The sequence below is a fragment of the Mytilus edulis genome, chromosome 5 (genome assembly GCF_963676685.1).
Source record: "Mytilus edulis chromosome 5, xbMytEdul2.2, whole genome shotgun sequence".
Lineage (NCBI taxonomy): Eukaryota > Metazoa > Mollusca > Bivalvia > Mytilida > Mytilidae > Mytilus > Mytilus edulis.
This window is the reverse complement of record NC_092348.1, coordinates 32376719-32391421: the sequence shown is the minus strand read 5'-3', so window position 1 is coordinate 32391421 and position 14703 is coordinate 32376719. Positions and strand designations below refer to the sequence as shown.

At 32.6% G+C, this 14703-nt stretch overlaps 1 protein-coding gene across 2 annotated transcripts; it reads right to left on the bottom strand.

The window, feature by feature from the left end:
• Positions 1–9089: 9089 nt before the first annotated feature.
• LOC139523462 (perlucin-like protein) lies at positions 9090–14169 on the bottom strand. 2 transcript variants are annotated; one of them, XM_071317521.1, is made up of 6 exons: positions 14107–14169; positions 13168–13228; positions 12149–12264; positions 11175–11262; positions 10156–10382; positions 9090–9175 (listed from the first exon to the last, which is right to left on the bottom strand). In XM_071317521.1, the coding sequence occupies exons 2-6, from the start codon at positions 13226–13228 to the stop codon at positions 9134–9136; spliced, it is 534 nt and encodes a 177-aa protein (XP_071173622.1). In that variant the 5' UTR covers positions 14107–14169; the 3' UTR covers positions 9090–9133. The 2 variants fall into 2 exon arrangements, with proteins under 2 accessions (XP_071173622.1, XP_071173623.1); XM_071317522.1 differs by having other exon boundaries at positions 10147–10382; positions 14107–14168.
• Between the last annotated feature and the right edge of the window lie 534 nt (positions 14170–14703).

The window sequence follows — 14703 nt, the reverse complement described above, 5'->3', positions numbered from 1 at the left end:
CAATCACAGAAAATATGGCTGAAAATTGGATCGGGCGAGTCCATTTTCAGTGAAATCTTTGCTGTAGGTATTCATAAAGATGTAATAAACTAGTTGTGTGGTCGGTATTTTCCCCTTGTGTGGTCTTTACACATGTAGTAAGTTTAAACATATTTAGTAGCAATACACGTCTCTTCGTGTGATGTCGTCAAAATGACACAGACCACCCTAGCTCTAGTTTATTTATAAAATAAGTTGTTGAATAAAACACAAGTACTAAGTTTTCAAGCCGAAAATTAACAGATGTTTTTAAATAGAAAAAAAAGAAACACAGCGCTTAGGGTATGGGCTCCCCTAAAAAATTTCATTTCCATTTTTTCAGTTCATTTATTCTAACTAAAAGTAATTATTTTTATAAAAAAAAAACACCCTAGTCTAAATAAAAATTAAAAGGAATGCAATTAAAAATAAAAGTACAAGAGTAGCACAGATATTAACGAAAGTGCATGCAAGTATGAAGTTACATTTAAAATTTAAATTGCAAAGTTTAAAAAATGGATGATTTTCTAATATTGATATAAAACTTTTTTTTCAATAGCAATGCGTACACCAGGAAATGAGAGTTAGTTGATAATGACTTCAATATTCCGGCCAGGTTGGAGGCCACTTTTACAGAATTACAGTAGAGTTGTTCTGGAAATATTCTGTATCAACAGTGGCGGATCCAGCCATTTTAAAAAGGGGGGGGGGGGGGGGGGGTCCTCAAACCAGAGTAAAGGGAGGGTTCCAACTATATGCTCCCATTCAACGCGTGCACATAGCATTAGAATTAATGTCCATGCATCCAAATTATTATATTGATTTTCAAATAAAGTATTATTTCATAAGAAAAATAAATTTTCATCAATGAGACAGCAACAACGGCCAACAATTTTAAAGTTAATGTTAAACATGAAAAAGTAACAAATTTGTAACGAATGACACACGCTTAATACACACTTTAGTTTTGGATCCTGGTGTGGTGTTCTCGAAGCTATCTTAGGATTAGGACGTGTTCTAAGACCATCTTATGACAAGTCTTTGTCCTAAGTCGTGTTCTCGAAGCGCTCTTAACTTAGGATATATCACATTTTCGTCCTAACTTTAGGACAACTAATTAGGTGTCTTAAGATCATCATATCTTCATCATATATCGATTTTAGGATGGACTTAGGATCGACTTAGAATTTTGATATAAACTGTAAAACAATTTGTTTTGAAATGAGAATATTAAATTCGTAGTGTCATCGTATCGTAAAAACACGAAGTTCAAAGTTGAAAATCATGCACAATTTCTTTATACGAGTTAATAACCAATGGTGGGTTACTTTTCATGTTCATCTTCAAGTAAAAAAATGAAAAAAAACCCACCATTGGTTATTAACTCGTATAAAGAAATTGTGCATGATTTTCAACTTTGAACTTCGTGTTTTTACGTATCAGCCACCTCTGAAGTACCAACGACTTGTAATGGACCTAGCATTGTTACGAATAAAAGTGATCAGATTAAAGAAACAACCCCCGACTTACATAAGTACAAACGACATTGGTTTTGTTAAACAATCAACACGTAAATTAACAAACGAAGAGAAATTTAATTTGATAAGAAATCATTTCCAACCTGGAATAAACTATAGCTTTCCTATAAAAAAGATATGCAGGAAAGAACAATAAAATTGAGAATGTGTCAAAGAGACAACAACCCGACCATAGAAAAAACAACAGCAGAAGGTCACCAACAGGTCTTCAATGTAGCGAGACATTCCCGCACCCGGAGGCGTCCTTCAGTTGGCCCCTAAACAAATATATACTAGTTCAGTGATAATGAACAGACTGTTTCAGCTGAATTGGCTAAATCGCTATGATGGGCTAGTGTACTCACCTGCACAAGAAGGAGCTTACTGCATATACTGTGCTCTGTTTGGGGTTGATAGTTTGGGAACATAATCATGCAAACCACTAACAGATATGGCACATGGAAGTACAAGACTTAACGATCATTTCGGCTGTGATGAGAAATCATGTAAAAAAAGTCATACTGAAGCTAGAGCAAAAGCTCAACTTTTTCTTGACAACATTGAGCAAAGGACTACTGATATTCAAACATTTATTGATAAAGCAATGAATGAACGTATAAAAGCAAACAGAACTGTTTTGAAATCTATATGCAAGTGTGTTTTGCTTTATGGCAAACAGAATCTTCCTATAAGGGGCCATAAAAAAATTGAATTTTAATTTAAGATTTCAAAAGGTGACCACCCCCTAATAAATTCCTGGATCCGCCCCTGCTGCGTGTGTAGATTACCAGCCGTGACAAAGTTAGGATGAAAATAGGATGCTCTTAAGACACCTAATTAGGTGTCCTAAAGTTAGGACGAAAAATGTGATATATTCTAATTTAGGAGAGCTTCAAGAACACGACCTAATCCTAAGATAGCTCCGAGAACACCAACCCTGGTCATCACATCTTTACGTTGGTAGGTTCGCAATGATCCATGAAAAGGTAAGATCAAATATATCAAAACGATTTATAACCGACGACTAATAGTCTAACATTAACACTGAAAATAAGGGCAGACTGACAGGAACAAAGAAAAAAATTCAAGGTACACAACTTTTAACTTTTCTGTATTCTAAGATATCTTATACACTCTAAAGGATATCTCATATAGTTAATAAGATATTTCATACAATTTAAGATATCTGTAAAGAAAAAAAACGAAAAATGTAAAAGTAAATTCACAAAAATACCGAACTCCAAGGAAAATTCAAAACGAAAAGTCCGACATCAATATCGTGCTCATCCATTATTAATTTTTCATTATTCAAAATTCAATAATGAATAATGAAATAGTTTATGTTTCGTACATACGGAGCCCCGCTAGTGACATGCAAAGAAAAAAAAATATATTGTGCGCACAAAATAATATATTGTGCGCACAACTTAATTATATTGTGTGCACAAAATAATATATTGTGCGCACAACTTAAATATATTGTGCGCACAAAATAGTATATTGTGCGCACGAAATTATATATTGTGCGCACAATTTAAATATATTGTGCGCACAACTTAAACATATTGTGCGCACAATATGATATGGTGTGCGCCCAAAATTAGGAAAACAGTTTTCACTTGACCATGAACTCATTTTATTGATCATTCAACCAGGTAAAATGTTCGTGGTTTAGACGAAATCTCAGATACCAAATGTAATAGTTCTTCTTTATTTGGTTGTATGAAACGATTTTAATGTCTAAATGTCAACTTGACAGGTGTCATCTGACCTTGATCTCATTTTCAGGGTAAAGTGGTCAGTCAAAGTATTTTTTTGTGTTTTGGTGTATTTCTCGGATACTATAAGCATTTAGCTAGATATACTTGATGTACGGAATGTTTGTATGGTGTAATTGTCTATATCGTGCAGTAATATTAATCTGACCTTGATTTTGTATTCATGGTTCGTGTTATTTGATTCTTGTTTGATCTGTTTTTCAGATACTATAAGGAATAAGTGAACTTTATTTGTTTTATGGAACAATTGTAATTGTATTTATATTTGTCTGACCTTGACTTTATTTTCATGGTTTATTGGTCAATTTTAAATATCTCAGAATTGGTCTATTTTTTAGATACGATAATAAAGGTATAGTTTAAATGTATTTAATGTACAAACTAATTATAAGGCGTGCATGTTTTATAAGGTTTGTTTCTCAGATACATTTGGTTCTTTAATACAGCAAGAAAATCTTGCACCTAAAGGCGCGCTTCAGCTGGCCCATACACAAAAATATGTACTAGTTCAGCGATAATGGACGTCATACTAAACTTCTTAAGTGTTTCCCGTTTCTCGTTTTTTTTATATAGATTAGGCTGTTGGTTTTCCGGTTTGAATGGTTTTACACTAGTAATTTTGGGGACCCTTTATAGCTTGCTGTTTGTTGTGAGCCTAAGCTACGTGTTAAATACCGTACCTTGACCTATAATGGATTACTTTTATAAATTGTGACTTGGATGGAGAGTACCACATCTTCCTTAATCTATCCAAAATATATAAAAGAAACTAAAATTAAAATTCAAAGAAGACCAACACAAAGGCCAGAGGCTCCTGACCTTGGACGGACACAAAAATGCGGCGAGATCTTATCCCTCCTTTTGTACCTCTAGCCAATGAAGATAAAAAAACCAGCAATACCGACAGTAAAACTCAGTTTAAAAGAAGTCCGTGTCCGGTGTCAGGATAGGTAAAAAATGAAACTTAACAAAATGACAATGATGCATAAATTACCAAAAGGACTACTAGCAGTTACTGACATGCCAGCTCCACACCTCAATTGAACGGATTGAAAGATTATGACTGTCTTAATTATTTGAATATCAAGCACAATCCCTCCTGTTAGGGGTTGCGTATCATACAATCATAAAATATAAGAGAAGAAGATAACCCGTATTTCTATGAGCTATGGTGTATATGTATTATGTTATCTCATTGGTACTCGCATCGATCGCGATCAATCGGGCCACAAGAATAAATGATGCCCCAAAACGGACCATCTTTGGAAAAATTGAATCAAAATTGTTTCGTTTGTTTTCAAAATATACCACTGAGGAATACTTTTTCATTGACTATTCCAAAATTACTTCGTAACATTTCAGTTTCATGACGAATACGAACAATATTCTGTAAAATTGCAATTGTATAATGAAATCGATCAAAAATAGATACTATCAGTGATCTCTTGCCCTCTCTTCGTTTAATCAGAATGAATCTATAACTTGGCCATTTGTACACAACTCTTAAAAAAATTCTAAATCATAATTAGCATATTGATCTATGTCGGAAACTTGTTATTTAAGAGATAACTGTATTGTATTTGAAGCTTTAAGGACGTCCATCGGTAGTTTTACTGTCGCAAATTTAGTTTACCTGGCGACGCAGAGCGGAGACAGGTAAACAGGTATTTGCGACAGTAAAACTACCGATGGACGTCCGAAAAGCTTCAAATACAATACAGTTATCTCTATTCTAATGTAAAACAAGTTCATAATTAAATTTCAATCATAGTTTCAGTGTAAAATCTTCATTAAAGAAAACTCCGCGAAAAGATGTTATCTTCTTTGGTCCCTACACTACGTGACGTCATAGGTATGCTTCCGCCGTCAAACATAAACACCGGGCTTTTTCTGGCTTCTGTGTCGCTTCAGAATGTAATAACATTTGATAAAAAGAAGATTTTTAGGCGCAACAAGTGAGTTTTTTGTTTATTATTGTAGAAATAACATGTCAATACATTCCGAAATTCAAAATGTCGGCTCCCTTAGTTACAGACAAGGAGATAGAGAATTTTACGCTTGCTGTAATCCAATCAAAACAATTGTTACAAAATACTTGCATTAGAATCAGTGGTAGTCGTTTATTGGTGGGGTTCATATATGTTTATCGTTTTGTTACAGTCATTTTGGGCCTTTTATAGTTTGCTGTTATAAGTTATAGGGTTCGCTACTGACCCCATACGGATCCATAGAGGGTGAGTAAAATCCATAGGGGGTGAGGCCGGAGGCCGAGTCCCCTATGAATTTTATTCACCTTCTATGGATCCGTAGGGGGTCAGAAGTTAACCGTATAACGAATTTATCGGACGCTGGTCTTTTTCTGCGGCGTTTTGTTGAAAAATAAACAATGAAACACAACAACATAAATAGATGACGTCGCCATTAACGCGTCATGAACCCCATATAAAACTTACTAACCCCATACGGTCTCATAAGGGGTCACCACGTGACGGCATTTAACCAATCACAACGTGATAATTCATCTGAGGTGTGAGCCAACGCTCCGTAATGAAGACCGTACTATAACCAATAATTGTTAACTTTTAATAAATTATGATTTGGATGGAGAGCTGTCTCATTGGCTGGCACTCATATTGCATCTTTTGATTTATATATGTACTCAGTTTTATCTCTATTTGATCACAACTTCATGGTGAATTTCTTAGACTGAACACACCGTCACATTTCAATAACGAACAGTACATTTTGGGTCAAAACCGTACTTAATCATGAACAAACATAATTATCTTTAATGATAAAAAAAGACTTGTGTACGTGTATTCAGTTTTCAATGGATTTGACTTACTCTACACTTTTACAATGATATGTTTAGAGAAACCACATTATTCATTTAAGTTGATGACACTGAAACTTTATCATAAACTATAACCAAATCATTTACCATATACAGAGACGGACGGACGAACGGACGTAAATACTTTTAGATATAATGGCCATCTCTATCATCGACGGAGCATAACAAAATCATCAAAGTCGTGAATTGAGGAACATGTTAGTTTTGTGTTAATCAAAACAAAATCCTGAGATTTTCAGAAATAAAGTATAATGCATAAGTGCAAATAATAGTTGTATATTTGTTACAAGAAAGTCTACATAGGTTCGATAGTGTCCTCGCTCTATTGCCAAGTATATTTCAAACCGTTCCCGATAAACTCTGATATAAAGTGGAGGCTTCCGATGCATCTGTTGGTAAACCAAGTTTGAGACGAAATGTATGTAATTTAGTCAGTATTCATGTCAGGAGTCGATACAAATGCACTGAAGATTTTTTTTTTGCTAGAGTATTTCCATGTAATCTAGCCCCATTTCAAAAGAAAATCTTATGCATTTCTCCATTCTGACACTTTAAAAAGGAGACATTGAAGCCCCGTATTATGTGTAAAGTAAAAGAATTTAACGCACACTATATTATGTTGTGCGCACAATATATTTAATTGTGCGCACAATATGTTTAATTGTGCGCACAATATGTTTAAGTTGTGCGCACAATATATTTAAGTTGTGCGCACAATATATTTAAATTGTGCGTACAATATATTATTTTGTGCGCACACTGTATTAGTTTGTGCGCACAATTTATTTAAGTTGTGAGCACAATATATTTTTTTTCTTTGCACGTCCCTAACGGGGCTCCGTAGTTTCAGAATTAAAGTTGAATAGTGAAATAAAAATAAAAAAATGACTGCCACACTATAGCTATATCCCGTATTTCTAAATTCGTCATTTTGGTATTAACTAACAAATATTCAAATTAATATCAGTACAAAAAAAAAAAAAAACACACTATAAATTATTATTTTTATTTATTTATTTAGCTTCGGTTTTCCTAACTATTTTTAACAGAAATTCCTTGGTTCAATGTATGGACGATCTGGATACCAAAACATATATATAGAAAGGAAGATGCTCTATGTTGTCTTTTTCTTTAATTTTCACTGGACCTTTGCTATTATTCTTCATCCTCTGATTAAAGATATTACAAGTCGATTGTGCAGCAATGATCACTAGAGGGGTAACGGAGGACCTAAATGCCAAAATACACGTGAAAATTCAGAAATACTAGTAGCCAATTTTGAAAAATGAAATGGATATTTTGAATAATGATATGGACTGTTGTCACCCTTCAGCCCCTAATTACAGATATACCTTATACCTCATTCATACGCTTATTGAGAGAGGAACAAAATGTATATAGTCAATATGTTCCGAACGCGTATTACAGGAGTATTGAAGGACATAAATTTCGCAATACGCGTGAACATTAAGAAATATTTAGATGAAGTAATAAATATGGAATATATATGATTTTTATCCACCTTGGACTATATACTAGTATCAAGAAAACAACAATTCCAATTACATGTACTAGTAACAAGATTGGACCATAGCAATAAAGATTGCAAAAATTTGCTAGTTTACTCATAATTACAGAAACCAAGTTTTGGATAGTAGGGTTATTCATTTTTATTAAATGCACGTAAACTATTCAAGGGCTATATATCTGACTGGTAGTAAAGCCCTGATGCATAACTCATCCAAAATCACTTACTTTAGATGTACCACCAAAACATATCTCTCACATCCTGTTTCATGTTAAAAAGGGTCGAAACAAATATTCTCCTGAATTTGCAGGAACCTAGTCTTGCTTTCAATGCAATATTTTTTGGTCTTGTGGTTCATAAACATATAGCTTTGCTGTTTCAATACATCAATCTTTTTTTGTACTAGATGATCCAATAAAATGTTTTGTAAACTGGAGGTAAGATATTAAAGCTTGTTTACATAGACAAAAGGATGAAAAATTGCCTGGTTTACCTCCGGTGATGGTTATTTCCTTGTTTACATTGAGTTGAGTGAAATATTGTACTGTAATGCTAGACCGGATAAAATGTTATTTAGACCGGATAAAATGTTATTCGTGTCAAGTTTTTTACTTTTTAAACAAAGATAAAAATGTGAGCAATGTTTTGCAAAATACAATTTTAACAAAGACTGAGAGGGGAAACAATTGTGGTATTATTCTATTTAGAAATAAAACCACCATTGTTTCCCCTCATTTTAAATAAATGTAGAAAGTAAAATCACAAAAATACTCCGTGGAAATTCAAAACGAAAAGTCCATAATCAAATGGCAAAATCAAATGACAAAACACATCAAACGAATGGACAACAACTTCTATATTCCTTCACTTGATACATGCATTTTCAAATGTAGAAAATGGTGGATTGAACCCGGTTGTATAGCACCAAAACTCTCACTTGTATGACAGTCGCATAGAGAGATATGTGTTAATATTTTACATCCTGCTAATACTTCAAGTTGTATAAAGATCTGTACAAGTATAATGCCAATTACCAATATAAACCAATATAAAAATTAGACCGTTGGTTTTCCCGTTTGAATGGTTTTACACTAGTAATTTTGGGACCCTTTATAGCTTGCTGTTTGGTGTGTGCCAAGGCTCCGTGTTGAAGGCCGTACATTGCCCTATAATGGTTTACTTTTATAAATTGTTATTTGGATGGAGAGTTGTCTCATTGGCATTCATACCACATCTTCCTATATCTATGGTGGAGCATACCGGAAACAAATTCCTTTTAGAACTCGAAAACCGAAAAATTAATGGCCAAATGTATTCTTCGGAAACTTATCACACAACCCATCAACTATGTGATGGGATTGCATAAAGCATACACATTCATTAATAAAATAGAATTAAAATATGAATCAAACTTTATTTCATTCAATTGCGACAGGCATCATGTTGTAGTACTGTTCTTCAGAGGAAGGTACTTCGGATGCTACAATATAATGAACAATTGGTACATTACCTCTTGTCAAAATAAAAACAAAGCTTGATCAAACGACAAAAAAAACTATCAAGTTAAACAAGGTGTTCATTCTAAGCTCTGAAAATGTGAGCATCTTCACGATTTACTATAATGTAATCCAATATATATTCTCTCATTGAAAAAGTAAAATAAGAATAATACCAATAATAACTCCGAAGAAAATTCTAAACGGAATATGTCCCTAATCAAATGGCTAAATTAAATCAAATGAATATTTAATTATAAGCTTAAACAATTCAAACGAATGTATAACAACTGTCATATTCCTGATGTGGTACAGGTATTTTTTTTTATGTAAAAAATGGTAGTTATAGTTAGTTAAACCTCTCACTTAATCGTCAGTTTATCGAATTTATAGTTAAGAATTGAATGCTGCTTTTTGTAAATTTATTGGGGTGTAAAAGCGTTGACCGAAGTACATTTTGTATGAAGCGCGGAAGCGCTTCATACTAAAAATGTGCGCACGGTCAACGCTTTTACAACCCTATAAAGTTACAAAAAGAAGCATTCAATACTTATAATTACATTTTTTTAGCTAGAATCATGAAAACACGATTTTTTTCAAGTTTTCATTTAATTTACCTGTGCACTTTATTGTGGGACCTCGTGTCATCATGAATGATAAATGTTATTGTCTAATACAATTGTTTCAGGAATAGCACGAGATGTGCAGTTGGCCAATCAGAATAACGTATTATAATGAAACATACATCTAATGTAATTATTTACATATGTTTGTACAGACAATTGCCATAAAAGTAGTTTTAATGTAAAACAAACCGCCTTCCGATAAATGCTCTTAAAAAAACATGTTAAATTTAAATATTACTCTGAATATAGAATCAAGAAGATGTGGAATGATTGCCGATGTGACAACTTTCCACCAAATATCAAAGGACAATATCTTAATTTTAACAAACCATTCAGACATAAGGGCTCTCACAAATATACCCATCTTCACTGGTACACGGCATGTCATTCCATTGGTAGTTTTTTGTCAGTCGAAAATGTGCACAGTCCTCTCCTGTTCCGTAATTATTAGGTTCACCCAAGCTCCAACTGGTAAAATTTACTTTAGACAAATCATTCATCCATCTCCAATCGCCCTCCTCCTTCAAATCATTGCCACCCATCCAGTAATTCTGCTGAGTTACGTCTGTAAATGATGAAATTGCAAGACAATTATGTACTAAGAATTGTTTGTTTTTTCATAAAATTATACGAAGGTAGTGAAAGTTTAAATAATTGAAAGTATATCAATTATAACAATTAAAAAAACCAATCATAAAACCTATTAAATTATATATTTATTATTTATTTATTATATTATGATGTAATATAAATTTCATATATATTCAGGACAAAAACTATTTAAAAAAAAAACCAAACGAAAAACGTAGGTTTGACAAAGTTTGAAGTCGATAGGATATACAGATGGAAAAATAAAAATGTTGAATAGTCCTTGGATAGAGTTATATATTTTTCTTTACATTAGTTATAGAATTGCAGCTGTCAAACTGGTTCTTTATGTGCATAAAACGTGACACTGTCACTGCTCGAACTATCGGATTTAACGTCACTTTTCCAACTAAACGTGGTTGCGATATTTTACATCATGCCAAGACCAATGTGAGACCAGGTGACTTTTAGACCCTTATTTTTATTATAACTTGTAACACTAAATTCTTTGAGATGGTTTAGCATCAAAACAATATACAACCTATTTGTAGAGCAGCATCTGCTTAGCATTCCGGAGCACATGAGATCACCCTGGTATTTTTGTTGCTTCGTATTGCAGTCCTTAGTTTTTCTAAGTCGTGATAAGTAAAATGTTTTAAATGATATTTGTCTTTGGTCATTTTTCTTTTTTTGGCAAGGCATTGTTACTTTATTTTTGACTTATCAGTTTGAACGTTCATTTGGTACTGTTTGCCTCTCTTATACTAACTTTCACTTGTGATCATAGTCACAATCCAGGAATTTTCCGCAAAATCAGTGACTTGTGTAAGGTAACCTCCCATGTTTCGACACTCTACCTTCAAACATAAAAAGAGTGTTGTGTCGATTTTCCGTCAGAAGTAATAACGAATAACCGACTTCATGCTTCAAACTTTTAAACACATTTTACAGCAATGCCTCTCAGAATGTTTCTATAATTTTATTCCTCAAATTTTGTGCTTTTTTTACATTTCGTGAACGGTGCGAGAAAATATTTCTCCTCAATTGTGAAATATCTGTTCTCGGCAAATGATTGGTCGAAATTTAGTTATGACGTCTAATTTTCTTTGTTACTTCTAAAAAGTAAAATAACAAAAAAAATGAACTCCGAGGAAAATTCAATCGTAAAGTCCCTAATCAAATGGCAAAATCCAATGACAAAACATGTTAAACGAATGGACAACAACTTTCATATTCCTGACTTGATACAGGCATTTTCAAATGTAGAAAATGGTGAATTGAACCTGGTTTTATAGCGCTAAACCTCTCACTCATATGATGATCCTGTCAAATGTCCTATTGTGACGTCATGAAAAAGGTGATCATGCCTAAATACGTCACATAAAAAGTACAAATCTTTAAAAAGGAAGGATAAAAATCATTAAAGAAACAGATTCCACAACTTCAACTCGTATATTACGATATTTCGCCACTCTCAACAGCTCAATTTTGATTATTTAAAAAGCTTGGCAAGCCTCGCGCTTTTTAAATATTCAATTTAACTGCCTCGAGTTGAGAAATAGAAATTAACAACTTATATTGATTAAAATTACCCCAAAACTGTAACAAAATGTGAAAAACTTTCCTCTAAAGTATTTGTATATTTTAAATCATGCAGTTCCCCATTTCCATTCTCAATTTTAGTTCTAGCCATTTGATTTTATTGTGTTTAAAATTTATAAAATAATGTAAATTGACACGTACCTCCGCATCGTGCCAGGATTTTTGGTCAGTAGAAAAGAAATAACAGTTATCCTTGTATTCTTTCCACCCTGGTCTACATGGTGGTCTACATCCTGGTACACATCTCGGAGCTTTTGCTAATAAATTGATATTCAAAATGGTTAAAATGAACTAAGTATTTTGTAAAAAATGATTTTATGATCTCAAGTTTGAGATTGATGCATTTTGAAAAATCTTTGAACACAATTATGAGGTTATATTTGTTTTCATTCTTCTCAAACCAATTCAATGGAAAGAAACGAGATAGTTTCGACAAACATGTCCAGCTTTTATTAGAATGTATAAAATGTCTTTTCGTCTTATAGATAACGAAGTTTGTGCCATTTAGAATATAAATGCATTATAATTGGTCAAATGTTTACCGAGTAAATGGCGTCGATAGTCATTAATGCAATGTAGTCCCATTTTATAATGAATGAACCGAAGTATCAAAAATTGTTTTATCAAGCCTTGTTCCTGTGGCTCAATCCCTCAAACCAGGTTGATGTTCACTGAATTAGGCTATTAATTTTATGTACCTTTTGTTCATTTATCTCCTAACGTTTCTACGTATTTCTACATCATTAGTTAGCCTTATATGTTTTGGTTTGAGCGTTCTTAATTGATTTGAATCCAGAAAAGTGTTTGGGACATACGAAATGATTGATTGGTTTGGGCTACTTTTAGCAATATTGTGATATTTGCGACGGTTAGTTTTTAATGGTGGAGAAAGCCAGAGTGCCCGGAAATAAACACCGACCTTCGGTAGGGAAATTCTCAAACGTAGTCATTCAAGATTGGAGTCTGCCCGAACGAATGTATAAAGTGTAAATATGAACGTATGTCGGGATAATGTCTGCAACAAAAGACAGATGTTTATGCTGTATTTAAAGCAATCTCTCAAATTTGGAAAAAGGTATTTAGAATTACAATTATGACATGCGTGATATAGCTGTATATATATATATATATATATATATATAAATGAAGCTGAACCTTACCTTCAGATTTCACAACCAAAACACAGCAAACTATTACAAATAATGTGGAAATCATCTTCATCTAAATGATAATTATTAGAATTAATGATTCATTGCATATAGAAAAGGAAAAGTGAACACATTAATTTTAACGATACTTATAACCATTCAAAGAAATATACTATCAAACCAAATAAGCACAGACTATTTTCAGCCAGGCTCTCCCTTGTATACATGAAGACATAATTAAATTAATATTTTGCTATGGTAAATCCGGGAAAAAAATGTTAACATTAAAACTGAAATATATAAACGGTTAATAGGGCATTGTGTTAAAAAAAGATGTGTTAAAAAGTCTAGTCAATTCTTTTAAAAAGTGCGGAAACATAATTCCTAGCCCCTAATATATATATGACTAAGTTCTTTACTGCTTTGGAAGCCCAAAAGTATTTTAAAACAAAATATGAAAACAGTGCTAGAGGGATCTGAAATTTTTGTTGAAACAAATATATTATATCATGATACGGAAGTTGAGAACTATTCAAGGTTCTTCTTTTTGTAAATATATATCAAATATGCAGTTGTTGATACGATCTAGTCTTTTAGATATTATTGTTCCTGTTTTCGAATTCTGCTTTGAGCGTTTACTCTTTGGAATATAAAGAAAAGTGCATAGATAAAATAAGATGATGACTATTTCTTTGCATAGACATTTTGCCTAGCTTTGATGTCTAAAATATTATGTTGGACAGAATCATGACTATGATTCAACGCAAATACATATTGGCAAGTGTTTTCGGGATGATATACAAAAGGTACACCTTAAAAATAGTGTATTGTTAACATCTTCATTTACCAGTAATTGCCATTATTTAAATAAATTAATTTCATAGTTTATATTTTATACATATTTATATAACATACAGCATAATCGTATTTTTACTATTGTATTTTACTCACCGCAGATTGGGTTTCACTTATAATCCTGAATCAAAAACTCTAACGTGTTCCTTTATATATCCAGGGATGAAGCACGTGTCCTGTCGATATTTTAAAGATAAATCACACCTGTTATACACATTAAAACAAAATGTTTTATTTTAATGAACACATGAAATACTTTTATTCGAATGGTATTGAAATACAATAAGCATTCAAATTGAATGAAGGTATCTTCCAATATACAATTTAATGGTAGTCTTTGATATTAATAAAGCTGCGACAAATTGTTAATTTGCAGTTGTCTATCCAACTGAATTCTTTATCCATTAAAACATTGAATTTTCTATTGAATGATGTCTAACACGTCTATTTTTTTTTTATCGGAATCATTCTTAATAGGCCTTTTGAGCTTATCAAATGTAATTATTTCGTCTTTTCAAAGCCCTTTGAAAATATTAATCTCGCAGTGAAGGATCAATTATAAACAGTATTTCTCAAATACCGAGAAGTTTTTCTCTGAATATAACTTAATATTCAGATAGTAAGTTTATAAAAGATTTCGGGAACAAAATATAATAAGGGCTATTTGAGGTATATCTAATGGGTAACGAGTTT